Source organism: Pleuronectes platessa, chromosome 21 (assembly GCF_947347685.1).
Source record: "Pleuronectes platessa chromosome 21, fPlePla1.1, whole genome shotgun sequence".
NCBI classification, from domain to species: Eukaryota; Metazoa; Chordata; class Actinopteri; order Pleuronectiformes; family Pleuronectidae; genus Pleuronectes; species Pleuronectes platessa.
Window position 1 is genome coordinate 8,140,113 of NC_070646.1, and position 19,393 is coordinate 8,159,505.

General features: G+C 43.7%; 2 protein-coding genes across 3 annotated transcripts in view; one reads left to right on the forward strand and one right to left on the reverse strand.

Annotated features, from left to right (window-relative positions):
- The window catches only part of dock1 (dedicator of cytokinesis 1), a 170,895-nt gene that overhangs the window by 79,414 nt on the left and 72,088 nt on the right, over nucleotides 1-19,393 (forward strand). The window lies entirely within an intron of this gene.
- LOC128426667 (inhibitory synaptic factor 2A) lies at nucleotides 1,934-19,353 on the reverse strand. Its single transcript, XM_053413682.1, has 3 exons — nucleotides 18,117-19,353; nucleotides 11,781-11,852; nucleotides 1,934-2,117 (listed from the first exon to the last, which is right to left on the reverse strand). The coding sequence occupies exons 1-3, from the start codon at nucleotides 19,346-19,348 to the stop codon at nucleotides 1,934-1,936; spliced, it is 1,488 nt and encodes a 495-aa protein (XP_053269657.1). The 5' UTR covers nucleotides 19,349-19,353.

Here is a 19,393-nt window from a genome sequence, read left to right on the forward strand (position 1 = left end):
TATTGCACATAATAAATCAATTGCACTTCTTTAAGGTACAGATAAACATCTACTTGTCTCTCGATGCTACAGTATTAACTACCGAAAGAAACGGACCTGGCATGTACAAGAGTGGAGGTGTGAATCACATGGAGCCAACAACAGAAAGCAGCATGTTGCAGTTTGTGAAGGTCAAACGAGTGATATCGAGTAGTTTGCCAGGTATTGTTGTGACAGTAGATAAAGATGCTTTTGTTTTACGCCCTTGAAACCACTTTGGCAAACATCCTGTCTTTTGGGGCAGTGTTCTTGGCTTTGAGAGCGACGTGGGTTTTGATGCTCCTCCAGGCGCTGTTAGCTTAATGTTGTTTCTTTCAGATATTGGCTGCTCTCCCACTCATTAAAAATGTTTTTAGCCCTATTTGATGCTAAATAATATATATTCATACATTTATATATCAATGCAAATATTATTTTGGCTGTACATAGTCTTTGAACCCTGTTCGGAGTTACGATACAAGATTTAAATTTACAGTCGAATAGATGGGAAGCGATGAGAAGGAGCTGCTAATTAAAAAGAACATTTGAGGGGGGGGGAAGGAAAATAACTTTTTGCCGTTCTCTTTAAAAATTGTTTCTGGAAAAGCTAGAAAAGGATTCCGCAAAATCTGAAGGTCGTAAAAAGCATGCAAGGCTCATACGCCTGCCACCCTGCACTGTAGAAGCCCTGGTTGTGATCAGAAGTGGCACATTCAGTCTCTGGCTTGGTTTCAGCAGCTGTCATGGTCGCTGACGCAAGGTACTGCAGCAATACAATCACAGCTATCATCTCGAGCCCCTCGCATGTGCTCTGAACCTCTGTCGTTTGTTATAATACTTGGTTTCATTACTGGATCGATACAAGTTTTTTTTCTGTGTGGAAGGCATGAAGTTGAACTGCTCTTCCCTTCAGGGTTTTAATGACCGTATGCACCGTGTAGTTAGTAATAAATAAGTTTGATGGATGAAATAAATTAATTTACCTCTTTTGCGCTGTAGCTTTTCTTTTTCTTTTTTTTAATGCACAGCCCCCTTTTGTCGCAGCTCAAATAAATATATTCCACTAAACCTTAAAGTGAATGTATATAGATATATATTTATATAGAAAAAAGTACATTGACGTCTAACTTTGCAAATGTTATTAAGAAAATAAGTGTTATTTATTCATTCTCTGCTTCAAAGTCAGTTCAAGGAGACATTTTAGCGATTGATAGAAAGGTGATCGAAGTACTACTGATAAACTTCTTCTCTCTCAGTTACATCTCTTCACCAGATATGACCAAAGTCTTCAATCTGTCACAGTTAGAAGTTGATCTACATGTATGATGAGTTCAAACTCAAAATAGTTCTATTTAACTATTCTGGAGAAAACGTATCCTGAACAGTGTTAATTGTGCTTATGCAGTTGATGTAGTTTTCAGAACATTGTGGTCGGACCGGCAGCCTCTCCTGGAGGCTGGCAAGAAAAGTCCCAACTGGCGAATAGAAACGTGACGGTCACTGAACCAGTGCCGTAGAACAGGGGCCCAGTGGACGTCTTCTAGAAAAATATATGCAAATAGACAGACGGAAATCAAATTCATCTTCTCACCTTGCTGATCTCCAAATATGTTGCCCGGGTGTAATATCACACCCGGCTTGAAGAAAATTTGTTCAAAATAACTCAGAATCCATTTTTGGTCTGCGTGTCATTTAGAATTTTCCACGGAATCCACCTGTTACGCATCCCGTCGTCTCTGAGAGGCGGTTCAGTATCCAGTGATGGAGCTCTCCTCTTATACCGGTTAATAAGTCTAGAAAAAGCCAAGGAGATGTGATTAAAAACGGAGGATGATAAATAAACCAAACAAATGTGGATGACCGTAGGGCTGCAGTAATCCTGTGTGTCGGCAGCGGGGGGGGGGGTTCTGTGTTCTCACAGGAACCAAAGTTTCCATCGAGCGTGCTTCTTGGAGTCAGCTTTGGACTTGCGTTTGGGGGTGGAGGTGAAGGCCTCCTGGGGGTAAGGCAGGGGGGCGAAATGGACGTCGTCCGTGGGGCAAAGCCTCTTCATCAGCGGCTGCAGCTTGTCCTCCTGCTGTTTGAAGTCCAGCTCCACACTACCTCGAAGAAGCAGAGACACACAACAAGTTCAGGCACCACCTTATTGTCATGTTTAATGAGACACACATTTTTATCTTAATCTTATTTTAGTAGACATCCTTCTTATTTTACTAATTTTCCACTGCTTGAGGTATTTCCCAGTGGATGCTTGCTTTTAATTCAACCACCTTTTAGTCACATTAAAGCCCACCCAGTAATAATAACCCATACAATTTCACTAGGACTTTTATTTTGAAACTTTTGCAGAATTGATTAATTAGTAATAATAGTAATTCTCTTAGCAATATAATGGTGGGTGTCTCATGACCATGTTATTATTCTGATTGAATAAATGTGGGATGAATTATGCTGAATTTACCACAGTCACCTAGTTAAGGTTCCACTTATTCACTTATTTTGTATTTTTACAGTGCTTTTATTCTTAACTAACCTTCTCTTTGAACAGGCCGTTGAATACTCAGTTACACTTCACCCTGTCCATTCTTCCCTCATGGACACTGAATACACTCAGGCTTCTCTCCCCTTCATGCTTCTTTTAAATCTTGACATGTTTTGACTACTGCCACATTCTCCCTATAACCACACTAAGAGTCTATGTTCTCACTTGACCCCCACAGAAGCATCTGTCACAGCACTGCTCATCCTGCTCAAACGACCTAGATATCTCTCTCACTTCATCCTTATTTCCCAGGGAAGTTTCCCACTGTGTTTTTGCCTGCATCTGGCTGCCCACTTTGGCTGCTGCTGCTGTGTTGCATTTCCTAAAGCAAAAGGGAATCCCATCACTGGAGATGATTGCTTGCTTTGCCTGGGCATTGATTTGAACCCCTTTTTCTTTTTCAGATTTCAGTTTTCAATTTGTGGAATTCCTTGTGCACACACGCTCACACGGCCTTTCCCTTCTCGGTGCGCTCCACGGTTCCCCAGGGTGTGTGAGCGGATCTATCTCGACCAGCCATCATTGTAATCCCACGCCCGCGCACATCTGACTACTACTAGGTGCTGCTGAGTGAAACTCAGATTACAGCCTCAGCTGTGGTTAAGTGTAGAGGGGGACTTTAATCTGCTAAAGCTTTCTCCAGCCACCAATCTCTGAGTCTGGTGTGTGGGCATTGTGACAGGCAGACTTGCATAATGGCATCAGGAGGAGCCGCCTCATGAAAAGTGCAGCTTGCCTGCTCAGAAGCTGTCTTTCACCACTGTGAGAGATTATGCAGTGTCGAGGTGAGCTCAGCAGTCGACTGCCGGCGCTGATTGAAATGCAAAGCACGTGTAATGATTGTTTTTAAAGAGCGAGTGGGTCTTTTTATTTATTTTTTAAAACACAAATACACCAGATAGAATCCCTTTTTTTTTTTTTAAGTCGACTGGATGTTGATGATGATTAGTATTCCAGGTGAGCTGCAGACACCGATCATCCTGTCTGTTGCATCTCAGTGCAGCCAAATCACAATCCTCAGGAGCTGGGACGGTCTCCAGAACGGTGTCGCAGTAAAATGTGACACTTTAATGCAGGTGATGGTTTGGGCATTAATTAGAGCAGAACAGACGTCGATGCGGCCGTTTGACAGTGACTCGAGTAAATGTTGGGTGCTGAACCAGACACTCAGCACTTTGCATTAGTTTGACTCAGGCCAAGAACACTGCAGCTATTAGCAATAAATCAGCGGCTGTTAATTACGCTGGTATAAATCCACTTCAGTTTGTGTTAAGTCAGGGTTTGTGCGTATGCTCGCACATTTGTCTGCATGTGGAAAAATGTGTGTGTGCTTGTGTCAGTGGGATTGTTTCTCTGTCTCTCTATAACTACCATGCATTTGATTTTAGTGTTTTAAGTGGAAAATGTTCTTAATGTCAAAGACGCTTGAAAGTATTGAATCAATTAATCTGGATAATATGGTGATCTCAATTCACACCCAAATGCAATCTCATTTCCAATCGACTATTATGCTGCATTTTAACTCAGGACTTCGAAAAAAGGTTCAGATTCTGTGATGAGAACAATTTTCAGATTCAGACAAGACTATGAAAGTCAAAACCATATGAAATACAGTCCATTTACCATTATCACAAACATTGAAGGCAGCGATTTTTTTTAAGTAGCAGCCCTGCAGGGTAACACCAAGCAAATATCAGGTGAATATCTCTAAGGCAAGATTATGGTTTTGTTATTTTGTAGTAGATATTGAAATAAAACCATTTTGAGACAGAATTTTGATCTCAAATCTAAGCAACAAAATCATGCAGAATCAAAAGAAGCCTGCAGCCCTAGTATCAGACAACTCCATATTTCCATAAATGTATTTAAGAGCTTGATATGTAAATATGAACGTTATGCTGAAAAGCGATCTAACAGCTAAAAAGGCCACAATGAATCATTTTCTGTTCCATTTCTTTGGCCCCAAGTGACAGATAAACTCTGCAGCCTGTGAAAACCCCAGCACATGAAAACGCTGCTGCAAATTACCTTTTGATGCACGGGCTAAGAGGTTTGTCCTGAGGTTTCTTGTTCGGCTCAATAAAATCTTCTAAAAATGAAATATTTGCTTTGCGTTCGAGAGCAGCTGCACTTATTTATGCCTCAATGTTGTTGCACCTACACTGCTGCAGCTCCCTTTACCCAAACTTCTCAAAGTACTTCTGCATGAAACTGGTGCCAGAAAAATACCAGCCAGGATTTTGGCATGTGCCAGGAAACGAGACCATATTCCTTCTTTTTAATTTCAGCTTGCACTCGTCTCCAATCGAATTTAGAATAGATTTTTTACGATTTCACTTAAACGAATTAGAGCACAGCTGGAGCCTCCCTCCGCCTCCACACACCTTGAGAATAGGGCTTTAAATCTGCCCATAATATTCTCACATCTCACAGGGACAAGAAACTGTCTTATTTTGCAGGGTGATTGAGCGGTGTTTGTCAGAGTTGGCCCTGAAGTCGTCCATCTGAATCGATTTTAAACTCCCTCCAGAAACCTTCTGCTTAAAACATGCTTTTACCTGAGCTTGTATAATTCATCCCGACTGTGTTATCATGTTTGTTTTCAGATTCATATTATCATTACACTGTCCTACAATTACTGAATGCTTCTCTTAATGGGGATGGGTTTTTTTTGGGTGTAGAAGCAGCACTCTGATGCCAATTATTTTCTCTAGGGCCAGGCCCAGGGAAACTGAGGTGCATGTGTGTCCACAGCCCACATGCTGCATAATACCATTATAAAAGTCTTCTGCAGTTAAACACAAACTCGCAGAATAAACAGAATTCACGAGGCTGCTAAATTAACAGGCTTTTGTTGCTCGAATAACTCAAGTTAAGGTGGCACCAAAGAATCCTGTGATCAATGACAAAGTGTAATGAATGTGTGTCTGTGTCACACATGTAATACAAGCAGCGCGCTGAGTATCTCCTTGTTTCCTTTTCATCTTTCAAAACAACCTCCAATAATGCTGTGTTCGAAGAGACGGATCTCTAGCACTTCTTGGTGTCTTTGGGGGGAAGCACTAGTTAAACGCTGTGTCATTTTGTCACACACGCACACACAAAAAAGACACACACACACACACACACACACACACACACACACACACACACACACACACACACACACATTGATAGGATTTCCCCGGCTCTTTAGAGTGAGCCTCTAATACAGCTGAGACTGCTGTGGCTGTGTATCCATTGCCACAGGTTATTGGCCATTTAACCACATTAAAGAACCCATTATTGTTATTGGTACCATCATTGGATGTATTTTTTCAATTTATGCTCTGAGATAATACTGCACATTAACAGTGCATTTAAGTTCATGATGTTTCTGCCGTGGTCTTTGCTTTGTTCAGGTCTGTCCTTCAGGTTTGTGTCTGTGCTTCTCCAATAACTGTAGGTAACACATAAATATATATATCAAAAAAGAAAGACCACAACAACCAGGTAGTTGTAGATTTGAGCCTCGGTTACTTATTCTTCACTGTACTCGTACTCAAAAATCGTGAAAGGAGCAAGAATGTTCCCAGTTTGAATCCCGGCTTTTCATTCTTGTGTGTTCTCCCAGTGGGAAGTCCAGTTTCCTCCCACAGTCCAAGGGAGACTAATTGCAGTCTCTAAGTTGAGTGTAGGTGTCTGTGATACAGTGTCTCTACTTTCCCCTGAGACCCTCGATGGATAACATGTATCTTAGTATGAGTATATATAATGGCCAGATTGATTCTAAAATCTTCGTATCTGGCAGGAGAATCATACTAAATCAAGGCAAGACTAAAATGTCAGTGGAAAAAAAAATAAATAGCATAACTTAATTTGAGGGGGAAAAAAGGAGAGTGAAAAGATAATCATCTCATCTTTGAAACGTACTCAAAAGACGTTTGTAATGAAAAACGTATTAGTCTCTTCCCGTCCCCAGTTATCAGCATCTCCTCATGAAACTGTCACAGGCCCCCGCTGCCATTCAGATTTAGTTTTTTTAAGAGTGAAGCATTGTTGGCATTTCCCCGTCCACTGGCTGCCACTCCCCTGAAGGGGTCGTTGGATCGGAAAACAAATTGGAGAAGTCGCTTTGGGCTTCGTCTTTAACCTCACTCCCCCACTGGCTCTTACTCTGGCTCACTCCCACTTGTGTCCTGTCGTGTTCCTGCTCCTGAAAACGTAGTGTATGTACAACGGGGGGGGGGAGAAGACACCTCTACATTCTCACCGCTGTGTCTAATCTTTTACTTCAGCGTATTCACGGCCGCGTGCAGCTCTCACCTGCCCTTTACCCCACTTTCACCATCTCTGAGTCCTAGTAGCTCGTATCCTCCTCCTTCCTCTCTCCGTCTCCCCCGTGTTTCACATTCTCACCCTGCCGTCCTTTTTTGTTCCCTTATCTTCCTCGAGTGTGAATGTGCTCTTCACAACTGTCCTCGCCGTCCCCTCGCACTGTCGGTCCCACGGAGGATCACTCCTGTAACTATGGTAACCGGCTGGCCACCATGTTGGAAAACATCATTATGCTTTCACAAAAAAAAAAGAAGAAGAGGGATATCTTTGCTCAGCAGATCCGTGCAGGCAGACCAGCCTAGCTGCTCAGTAATTTCCATATGTTATAATGTAATGGGCTCTTTAGCCTTAAGCGACGCTTAATTGATTTTCATAGCCTCGCACAGTAGATTGGAGACTTCTCCTCTTTTTTAAACACCCATTCCTTTGTTTATTTTCTTTTTTTTTAATCTATTTGCAGTGCAGAGTTATTCAAAGAACGTTTTACCATCGGACAGATTTAGTGATCATCCGCTGCCCCTTGTTTTTGAATTTATCGCAAGACAAAATTGAACCTTTGGGAAATAACCCGCAGTCTGTTGTGAACAATGGGACGGACCCAGTGGTGGGGACCTCCACCATCGACTCCCTTAATCACAGCGGCTTAAATCTATCTCCCTGTTTGATCAGCACATTAGCCCATATAAATTCAGTGTGAGGAAAATGAGATTACAGGGTTTCTGCGTCAAGACACATCACAACTTAATGCCTGTGGTCTTGAAATAAGTGGAATGCATTTCAATTCCACAGCTTTTCTGTCGGTCTCGTTCCCCCCACCCCTCTCCAACCTCTTTCAGTATTGCTTTTTTCTCTGACTTCTTTTTTTTTTTTTTTTTCTCAAAGCTCTCCTCTGTCTGCCTTTCTCAGTAACCCATATTACATCACCTGGCAAGAAGGAGTGAACTGCAATAATCTTTTCATCCCTTCCTCTCCTATTCTCAATGTCATGCACGTAATGTTGGGCAGTGAATCCCCTGGTTCATTTGAACGCAACCGTTAGTCATTAGGAGGAGATAACACGTTCTGGACAAACAGGGAGAGATACAGAGAGAAAGCTACTGAGGGAGGATGAAAGGAAGACTGACAGAGTTCAAGACGGTTCAAAAACGGGAGACCATGGCAGCTTGTGTATTCTGTTTGAAGTCCATGCCCGTGGAGAGCAGAACCATATCGATCCGCTGCTGTTGTTATGTTAAAGATGGGCTCTGAGATGACGCCATACACTCTCGGACAAATTGAATATGCTGAGGAGAACATGCCTGGCTCCTCACGGGGGGGGGGGGGGGGGGTTGAATGATTTATGGACCCGCGTTGTTCCCCACGTCAGGGGACCGGCTCCACCCTAAACACGAGAGTTAAGAGGCTTGGCCCGGACACAAAAGCTGCTTTCAGACCTGACCTGAAGTCCTGCACACTTTCCTGAAATTTCCCAGAGGGGCTGCTCATGAGAACGGAAAATACCCGAGTCAGCTGCGCGGGATATTTCCGGGAACTTTTTTTGCAGACCCCTGAGTAAAATATCCGACACAGCCCGTGGAAGAATACAGCAGGAAATTTCAGGAGAAGACACAGCTAGCAAGGCACACATCGACCTGAAGCAAGTGTTTTGATTGCCGTCTCGCTCGCTCAGATTAGAAGTGAGGGGGAGGTTCACCACTGTTACATTAATGTCTGTGAGACCGGGGCCTAACACGAGACACAACTTTGAAAGACAACCAGACCCATGAGCTTTTGCCGATAAGGGCCGATGCTGAAGTTGTGTAGGATGGTAAGAGTCTCGTTGAATACATCATGTCCAGCCTCCTGCAATGCTCTACCCAAGTGTCACTCCTCGCCTGAATGTCCCGGAAACAGAAGATCTCCTGCTGGGTTCCTCATATGTGAAAGGCAAACTCTGTAAACTCAAGGACTCAAGATGTTTTCCCGAGTTCGTGTCTCAAATCCAACTAGATATTAGAGACAGCCATTCTTCCCATGCAACACAGTGTGTTCCATCATGGCTCTTTGTGTTCCCCCACCTCCAGAGAGGTTGTTTTTCATGGAGATCTGGGTAATTAGATTGCCATTTAATCCCCCTGCCTGTGTGAATACAACTGCTATATTTGATTCTGTGTCCAATCGACACAATTACCCATGCTAAGGGTGTCTCTTAAAGGAGAACCCCTGTCAATTCAACAGATTCCAAACATCTCACTCAGAAAATGTCTGCCCTTTCATCAAGTGGAAACCCTGCCAGGTGCCTGTGAGGTTTGCCCAAAAATGAGCTTTCAGTTTTGTATCGAGTTGTTTTTCTTTTTTGCTCTTTCCTCTGCGGATGAGGCATTTCAATCGATTCCTGCGGATCTGAGAAGCCAAACGGGAAGTTTAGATGTTCATTTAGAGCCCGTTTGAAGACAGGTGTCATCGCATGTGCACGATCAGCACGGACCGAGTCAAGAGAGGAATCTCAAACGACCTCTGCCCGTGATCCTTTATATATAATTCAACCACTTTTTCTCTGTGTATTTTTCAGGTTAAAATAATTTAAATGAAAGCGATTTGTTGGACAACTCACTGACACTTTGGTATCAGTGGCTCATATTTAAATTGAAATCACAGCATTATTTATTTACCACCGCCTGCATTTGGAGTCTTTCAAACCCTTTCAGTCATGGAGATATATAAATGAAGCACCTTTATCAACACACCACTGATGTGGAGGACACTCTGAGCTGCCAAGAATATCTTAATAAAGAGCCGTAGAACTGAATCACTGATATTTCTAATATTTATGTGTGTCACTGCAGTTGGTGCTCACAGATGCAGAGGGATCTTTTTTGCTCTTTACTCAGGGTGAGTGTTGATGGAGGATAGTTGAGCCAGAGGTAGCTGGGCTGTCAAAATCCCACAGAACTTGTATTAAACATGGGGATGAGTAATTTATGATACAAGACGAGCTCCGGTCTCTGCAGTCTGTCGTCATCCATCCTTTAACCCTGTGCCCGACCTAATGCCTCCTCATTCCCCCGAGCCCCTCCACTGTCCGTCACATCACGTGTGGTAATTCAGCTCACCCCACTTCATCCTGTGGGTGCTGAATCGAAGTAAAAGCCTCCATTCTCATGTCCACCCTGCGGCTGTGCAGAGGAACCTGCCGCGATTTAAGCACACTTAAAGACACGATGTACCTTCCTCCGCTCAAACATCAGAGGGAAGAAAGCTCTGCCCTGTTCCTTCATTTTCAGGAGCCAATTGAAGTTTGTCCAAAGGCTTATCAGTCATTGAGAGCAGTAGATAGAAAATGATTTAAATGGCTCTTCAGAGGCGAAATGCCGACTGAGGGGAGCAGCAGTGTCCACTAAAACCTGTTTTATTGATCGCCTCTCACCCTCTTACTCTTTAAATCTTTTTTTTTTTCTATCTCATCTTTTTTCCACCCTCCTGTTCATTTGGACTGTCGGAGTCGTACTTTTTCTCAGCACCAAACAGTAACAAACCAGCCAGATATCCACATGTGACGTGTAATTCCTCACGGGGCCTGCAGACTGTCAGTCCCACTGTGAATCACAGAGGGAGGCTCTTTTCTGACAGAGGTGTCGGGAGCTGCGAGGCTCAGTCTGAGGTCACGGCCACCGCCTGTGAACTTAAAGCTGATCGCGTGAGGGCTGTAAGCAAAGGTTTTTAACCACGTTACTATTATGGATCTGTGGATGGTAATTTCAGTCTGTCTATAAATATTTTTAAAAAAAAGCTGGATGGTTGGTTCCCAGAGGACACGCGCCATTGGGTTTTATTCTTGTGTCTCCATGAATCAGATATCTCAGCAACCATTGAATGGAACGCTGTTACCTTTGCTACAAATATTCAAGGTCCCTGATATTGTTTAATTGAGAATGACCGAATAAATGCAAAATGAATGGCATTTCCGTCAAACGGGCTAAATGAAAATCGCGACCATGGTAAAGATTATCCATGCAAACCATCAGCAGGTTTTGATCTCTAGTGGTACTGCTCCCTTTCATCTGTTTGGTCCAGATACGTTATCTGTCAAAAGACATGAACAAAAGACTCTGTTCCTTTCCGTTTCCCTATCTAACATTGAGCATAAATTAGCCTTTAGTGCGTCAGCAGAGCCTTAGTCTTGTTTATTGAGTCATAAAAAAGTGATCATCTTCAAAAAGCCTTGAAAACTGAACGGATTCAGTTTGTGATTCATTGAAATGTAATAATTATCAGAACTAATGCCAGTTACTTCTCTGTCGACTATTGTCTCAGTATCATTTCACAAACACACACACACACACACACACACACACACAAGACTCTGCAGCCAAATATGTATTCATGTACTGTGCGTTCACAAGGAGATAACTATGTCCTCTGACAGACTAATGACTGGGCTCACATCTATACTGGTTGTCTAATGTATTGAGCTGAATCTGAAAGTATGCAACGGCTCGGTTGGCCTGGTAACAGCACCCAGTGATGATATTTCATGATATTTCACAAAGTCTGGATGCTAATTAATGTCACCTTTCGTTGCCCCGCGCTCACTCACTCCGCATTAGCTACTTTTCAACCATGAGCCCTTTTGTCTCCCATGTCTCGCTAACCCTGCATCTGCTCAGCGCCCGTCAGTGAATGAAAGGGCGGGACGTGACAATCGGAGACAGCGAATAACATGTATGGATTCCAAGTGATGTGTAAATGTCACGAGTCCCTATGTGTTCATTAACATCGTCCACATTATTCCTCGCCTCGCCTCGCCTCCCCTGCCCCCTCCCTCCTCTCTAGCGTCCTTTGTCCACCTGTCCCCTTCTCCCTCCAGGAGGAAGGACGAGGCACTTTTGGATCATCGTGTCTTTGAAGAGTAATGGCCACTAACCTGTAAATAATGCATGCGCTGTTCCGGCATGTGTCGCAGTTGGCCGTGTCCTGTCCGGTTCGATAGGAGAGTCTGCGGGGGAGATAAGAGCGGTGAATGAGTAATTACAGGACTTGTTAAGCGGCTCCCTCACACCTTCCTCCCTCTTCCTGTTTGTCGTCCCACACTAAGTGAGGTTGCTGAGGAGTGAGGCTGCCCTCCTGAGTGGCCTGTGTCCGGCTGCCAGGTCAGAAAGAGCAGCGTGTCTGCCATTAGCTCTGGTTGACTGATCTGAAGTCAGATAAGGCGAAGTGCTGCACAGTGGATGAGTTTCTAGGCTTTACTGAATGGTATGAATTGTTTTTTTATCAAGGGCCTTTTGGATTTAGTTACATTTTCTTACAATTACATTACAAACTATCTAGTCAAATAACAATAAAACAATAATAATAATGAATCACAATTGCTTACTTGATGTGAACACATGATGCATTCAACTAACAACTATGTAACCAATTGTAAATTCACTAAATCTAGATTTGTATTTGGTTTTGCCCCAAGTTCCACGTACTAGTGTTTATAACAGTCACCAATTTTAAAGAAAATGAAAAAATCCCAATCTAGATCCACACCAAAACTTCATGGGTTCTTCCCTGACCCATGATTCATTCTTCTACCAAGCTTCATGGGAATCCGTCCAGTAGTTTTTGTGGACTCCTGCTAACTAACAGATATCCAAAAAGATAAGAGAGGCTCCTTGGTGGAGGCAATCTTGATATATAACTGAGAAAAGCAGAACATTCTTGAACCACCAATTATAATTACAATTATTTCATCAAATAATTGACCTAATGTTACCTCATAAACAATTGTTCATTGGCTGTTTATTCTAAATTGACTTTGAGCAGGTCCCTCTTCTCCCCCCAGCACTGAACCTAGTTTATCAAGAGAAATCAAAACTCTTCTGTAGTGGACAGAGTTTCTTAAGGATGCTCTATGATTTATGTTTGGTATAATTAATTGTGTAACCTTCTATTAGCTGGGGGTGCAGTGGGGGCGGTAATTTGGAAATGAAATTGCTCCACTAAGCAGTTACAATGTGACAGTTTTGTTTAGGACAGCAGCCCCTTTGGCGTTGCACAGTCAGTCATTTTATTGGGATATTGATTCAACCAAATTCCTATTGAAACACATCAATGACCTTTTGTTTTAATTCCGATGCGTCCCTCTATTGTTCTGCCACCAAGTGTCACCGAGATTAAATATTATCATGAGCCAAGTTCCCATTAAAGATGCCTATATCTCAAGGGACAGCTAAAGACCGGGTGGCGGCTCTGAAGGGGACTATTCGGTTACATGCTTCAGAGGCTCAGTGGCTTTCTTATTGGATTACAATGTGGGAATGTGCACAATGATTGACAGTAAGTGTTTCCCCCCCCTGTAATTAATGACATTACAAAGGACACACTGTGGACTCACTTCACCGGTGACATGGACAAGATGCAAAGCCTTCACTGCTTGGTTTTTATGGTTATCGACCTGGACTGCTGCATCAACAGAAGCAGTTTTGTAAACCTAGTACAGATGTATACCTTATTTTATTTTAGGGGGGGGGGGGGCTGTGAGTTGTTACATATACAGGTAATAACCGTCGTCAACTACTCTCCTTCACACTTGAGCAGTCACCAGATGCACCAACACTTTGTCCCAAGTATGTGCTTATTACCTCCGCCAAGGATTTTATTTTTTCACCTGCATCTGTTTGTGAGTCTGTTAGTTAGTAGGGTCATGGAAAAATAACTGTTTGCAGAACATTTCTATGAACAGGGGATATGTATCTGATGCAATACATGTACCTGCAATATGGTGATAACGTGCCCTCTACTTGTCTTTGTTTTACCAAGGTCAATTTACCACTGTCTCAAGTATTACCATAGTAGCACTGACTTTGTTGCAATGAAGAGTTTGTACTTTTGGTTTTATTTCTCATTGGAGGTCAATGGAATTTCATTTATTGTGCTCGCAGCAAAGAAACAACAACATTAAAAGGGAAAACCAAACTCAGCTCCTGCCAGAAACAATGTCCTGCTTGTCTTCGACTGCTGTGGAAAATATGTCCACACATATTTCTGTTCCTCTTTGACGAATGAAATCACATTTACTTTTACAATTTGTCATGGAGGCAGGGGATATAGTGGCTAGATTCCACGAGAGTTAAGTGAGAAAAATAACAACCCCATCACTAGCCCAGTTCACACCTGGTATTATCATCTGTCCCGAGTGACGCGAAGATTAAAAGTGTATTGCCCATCTCTGTATTTAAATACACACATGCGCAATTTCTGTCCGCATAGAACAAATTACATCATTTTTAGCCAGGCCGAGGACAAAGACGGGTCTATTGTCAATTTGATTGTGTTTGTATCTGAGCCAGAAGGGGCAGAGCGAATAAATCCACTGCACACAGCTCTACTTAATAAGATTATACCCTTTTAAAAGAGAGAAAATCAATTTGTGGTGGTCAGTGTTCATATTGTGGAGCTGGCGACAAATAGATCGACGCATGGGAAATATTAAGTGTAAAAATACGTGACCCTGGACTTATTTACCCTCACACAGCTAAAAGAATTTCGCCACAAGCGTCCCACTGTGATCAGATTTCAACGGCCTCCTCAGCTGTGATTGGATCCCCCAGGAGGGATGATGATACCAGGTTTAAGTACCGTCATAAATCAGCATGTCTAAAAGTAGGATGGCCCCCGAAAGCCGCTCGATTTTTATCCCCGAGGTTAATTCACATTCAGTTTCATCTTTTCGGAAGCCGAGACATTTTTAATTCTCTCTCAGGGACTTTTGTCATGCTGCCCATAAGGCGCAGCACCAATAAAAGTTAAACCGCTATCATAAATTCTCCCCTCCTTATCTATTCTTTTTTTCTGCGCTACGTGCCCTGACAGGTATAGCAGAGTTGGTGATAACAATATTGTTTTAAATTTTTTAGCAGGATGAGGTAATAGAGGGAGTCTAAGCAGAGGATGAGTGCAACGGGGCTGACAGTGCAGCGAGGAAGGTCACAGCCACCTTCACTTTACACACACACGAGTCCATTGATAAACATTGGGGACTGGATCGCGTCCTCAGCACATCTCACCCTTATTCTCTCTATCTCTCACCCTCTTGTTGTTTTTCTCCTTCCCTCCCTCTTTTCTCTCTCTCTCATAGAGTTGATAAGAGAAAATAAGAGGGCAGAGTTAATTCCGACAGGCTTCCCTGGGGAGAGCGAAGCCAAAAGTGCCATTACCAGTGTTATTATACACCCTCCCCCTTTTTTGCACTTCTGGTTGAGCTCTCCCAAAGGTCACTGAGTGGGTGGGGGTCCGAAGGCATAAAAACATGCACACGTCCCAGTGTTAATAGACAAGACCAGCAACAAGTCCCCATAAATGTGATTAATTAGGTCTGGTCTGCCAACCCAGGCTGATGATACAGCAAAATTACTCCTGAGCTTTGGGCCATTGGATGCAACCAATGATGTAGTTCAGAACTGCATTGCAGCCTTTACACTGTATCGCATGCCCTGGACTGTGTTTGTGTGTGTTTGTGTTTTTTTGTCAGCAACTTGGTAAGAACTTTTTTTTATCAACTAGAATCTAATAACACCTAAAGTCCAGTGGTTCTTCCACTCAACACTTCTCTTCATCCCCTTTTCCCCATTCCAATAGAACAGTGGATAGATATAAGAAAATATATGAATCAATGCTATAGCTCGTCTTTAGACTTTATGTTTTATTTTGGATTGTTTGAATTTGAGCTCTTCAGTGTGTTTTAGCATTGACCGTGTGAGAATTTATTTATATTGTCGAGCGTTTTCTTATTACTTTTTCTCTCTCTCTGTGTGTGTGTGTGTTTGTGTGTCTGTGTGTGTGTGTGTGTGTGTTTTATGTGCGGCATGGCCATGCTTTTTTTCTCAGTCCCAGCACATTAGCCACGGAATTTCAATTTGTGTCCGAGCAGCATGTCACGAGCACATGCGTCGTGATGAATGCACCCAGCGCCCATGAAAAATGGACGTCATATAACATAAGCAGTTATATATCAGATGTAATTGCACTCACAATTCACCTATAGCCTGGGGGCACTCCTATTTGTTTTGTCGGTGACATTTATGTAAGGGGAGTGTGAGGCTAATGTAGTGTGACTAAAGCAGCGTTGGGAATTTGTTTTGCTCGGCTCTAGCTACAAGTCCAACTTTGGGAATTGGAAATATGCAGAAGATGATTGTGCTTTTACAGAGACGCAGCGGTTCAGTTGGGCTCAGATGGATTACAAGGGGCTTATTCTGCTCACTGACTTTCACTAAATGTAGGCTTCTCTAATTAATGTATTAAAGAATATTGCGATTATTTCCTTATGTTTGTGAGCAGATGGCACCAATAAGGAGTATAGTCACAAATTATCACTCACAAATTCCTCTCCTCTCCTCTCCTCTCCTCCACTCCACCTGCCACTTTGGACACATCTGATAAGCCAGATGTGTTTTGCAGCACACGGGGAGATGGCTGTCCTTGCTGCACCACATGTCCGCTTACTTTTTTCACTCCGGCACACTTTCATGAGTTAGGTGATAAGGAGATTAGGGCTGCCTTGTGCAAGATTGAAAGCCAGATAATTGCCTTTTAAGATGGTGCAAACTCAAAACTGTGGTAAGAGCTGTTCCATGGTCAATCCTCGTTGAATAGGAGTGTTCCCCTGTTGTTTTTTCACATTAATGCACGTTGAAAGTGTACTCTTGTGCTCTTTTGTTCGGGTGTAAATGTGCAGCTCACAGGTTTTAAACCAGGTTGGCAGCATCTTGAATATAGATTTTCTCTCTCCCGATCTCGACACACTGCTGGTAAAACCAGATAGGGATCTGAGTGGCAAGGCCCAGCAGTTCACTCAACAAATTGGCCATTTTGTTTGCCTCATCCCTTCGGATAGACAGTCCCCTATTTCACCTTGCTAGATGCTATCTGTAGCCCCTTTTGTATAAACTCAGTATCAACTGGACGGTAAATGGCTTTTTCACAGGCCATGGCTTTTTCAAAGGCCTCGGACTTGCTAGATAAACATTATGGTGGGCGGTCGGATAAGGCCAATGGTTAAATATCCAATTTAGTATTTCCCTTAATCAATTAATCAATAAATTACTTATAATAGCTGCTCAATAATTGTACGACCTCCTTCGAATTATTTGCCCTCTTCAGTATCATTATTAAGTTCCCCTATTAGTACTGTCATTGTAGTAAATCTAACAGAAACTACCAGCTCATCTAAGCGGCATTAGGGCTAATATCGATCTCACATGAAGACACATACTATAGTTTTCAGTAGCTTCATTAGTTTCATTCAAAGCCAGTGGTATTAGTGCTGTCACTTTTTCCCAAAATACAAATGAATTCAGCCTTTTTCGTCCACTCATCGCCTTTCAGGTGCTTTGGTGTTGTGATAAGATGCGATAAAAAATGTTCCCCCGCGTTCAGATGATTGTTCAAATTTTGAATAAAAGTGACAGCCCATATCTGATATGTTCTAGTCTCCGGTCTGTGATGTCATTCATAGCGACAGTTTTTCACATGAAAGGTCATCAAAGCGCTTGGGCCACATTGAGTGAGGTGATTTGTCTGAATACGCTCTGCAGCAGCGCCACCGCACCTGCAGGGGGAATCATCATAAAAGCCCACTCTGCTGTAATAGCACTGCAGGGCACATCCAGGTGAAAGCCACATCATCCCAGCTACGTGCCACTGCCGTCTCTCTTTTTCTTTGACAGTCATTGGGTTGTACAGTCGAGGCTCTGCTGAGCAGCTGTCATGCACACAAGCTTGTTCCAAAGATCTAGAAATAATGTGACACATCAAGAGGGCACTTTTCCTGTTCACGCTGAATCATAACTGTTTTCCATCTGTCTGATGTTTCCTCAGTTAAACCCTGTTCTGAATCGTGATTTGTACTTTTTGGACATTTCTTTCTTTTCTTTTCTTTTTGCCATTTGATAACCGTTTAAAGTTGGGAGCTGCTGATGCAGGTATCGATACTGAGCCGTTAGAGATCAGCCATAGATATCAGTGCTCTGTGAATTGATTTATATAGTCAGCACTTTTCCAGGTCAGTTTTTAGTCCCACAACCATCTCTGACCTTCCATGAAAATAATTCTAATGGTTTCTATGCAGGGCGCTGGACCCATTTTAAGTGAACACTGGAGTTGCATTGGTACTCCCTATCAGCAGGAACCCTGACTTGAGGTTTTAGAATGTATGCGAGTAGAGACAAAGTATTGTAAAGCGTAGCAATAGAATGACTCTGAAATGTCTTACCCCTCTCTGTGAGCCTCCCCCTTTTCCAATTCCTGGATGACTCCCAAAAGCACCTTGATGGTCTCCTGGCTGGAGCTGATGAGACTTTCCATGGCCTGCAGCTGGACTTTAACATCCTTGTCCGGATTCAGAGGCACTATTTGCTTACAGGCCTCCGGTGTTTGGTCAGGCGGTGCTCCCCCAGCCTCACCACCTCTGCAGGGCGACAGAGGCTCCGCCATGTCCCTTAGAGGCCGAGCAGATAGCTGTCCTGTGTGGCACTGTGCCTGTGTTGTACAGCCTCTACTGGAACGTGGTAGTGTCTCACTCTGCAGCCCGTTGAGCTGGAGACCTTTCTTCCGCTTGCTCCTCACAGATGGGCTGTCCAGGCACTCCACCTGCGTTAGGGAGTTCCAGGAGATGGGGCCCGAAACCTTGGAGGCCCTGTCCGGCAGGGTTCGGGATGAGCCCTCCTCCAGATTGAGCAGCTGCCTCTTGACCGAGCCTATATCGGCCCCCTTGTGTTGTAATCCTGTCCTGGCTTTCGACGGGACACTGCAGAGCTGGTACTCTGCCTGTGCTCCGGCTCCACTTCCTCTCGATGTGTCTGCAAGGCAGTCTGTGTCTGCAGAGCAACTGAGCAGCAGAGCGTCAGAGCACAGGCCATCAGGTGCAGTGTGCTGTTCTACTGTGGCAATGCACTCATTAGTATGGAGCAGAGCCCTGGTCCTCCGGACTCCACTCCCCCCGCAGGCTCCCTCCTCCTCCTCCTCCTCATCTACACCCCGCTCAGCAGCCTTGGATTGCTTCACCTCCATGACAAAACCGTTATTCTGACCTTTATAAGTTTCCACAGCCGCCACGTCTTTATAGGTGTGGCCTTTTTTGCGCTCAAACGGAAAAGTCTGATAGCGCTTCTTGAGGTCAGGCGACGTCTGCACGCCCGTGCTCCTTGTGACGTTCGGGATGGATCTGCGGGCAGGGACAGTCATGTACTTGCGGTATGCCACTTTGTATGAGATAGGCTTGCCACCTTTCCCCGCCGCCTGCAACTCTGCCTCCCTTTGCTCGTTCTGTGCCTCACAGATATCCTTGAAACGCACTTGCAGGGCCTTGTTCCTCTTCCTCACCTGCCGACTGGCTTCCAGGGAATACTTCACCTCAAGTGCCAGCGAGGCGGATGGCAAGGGGGCTGCCTCCGAGTCAGACTCTGAGTTGGTGAGCATACATTTGCCACCCTCCTTGCTCACCATGTTTCCTGTGAAGCATGGAAAAGAGATGCTGTGTTAGTCATTGGT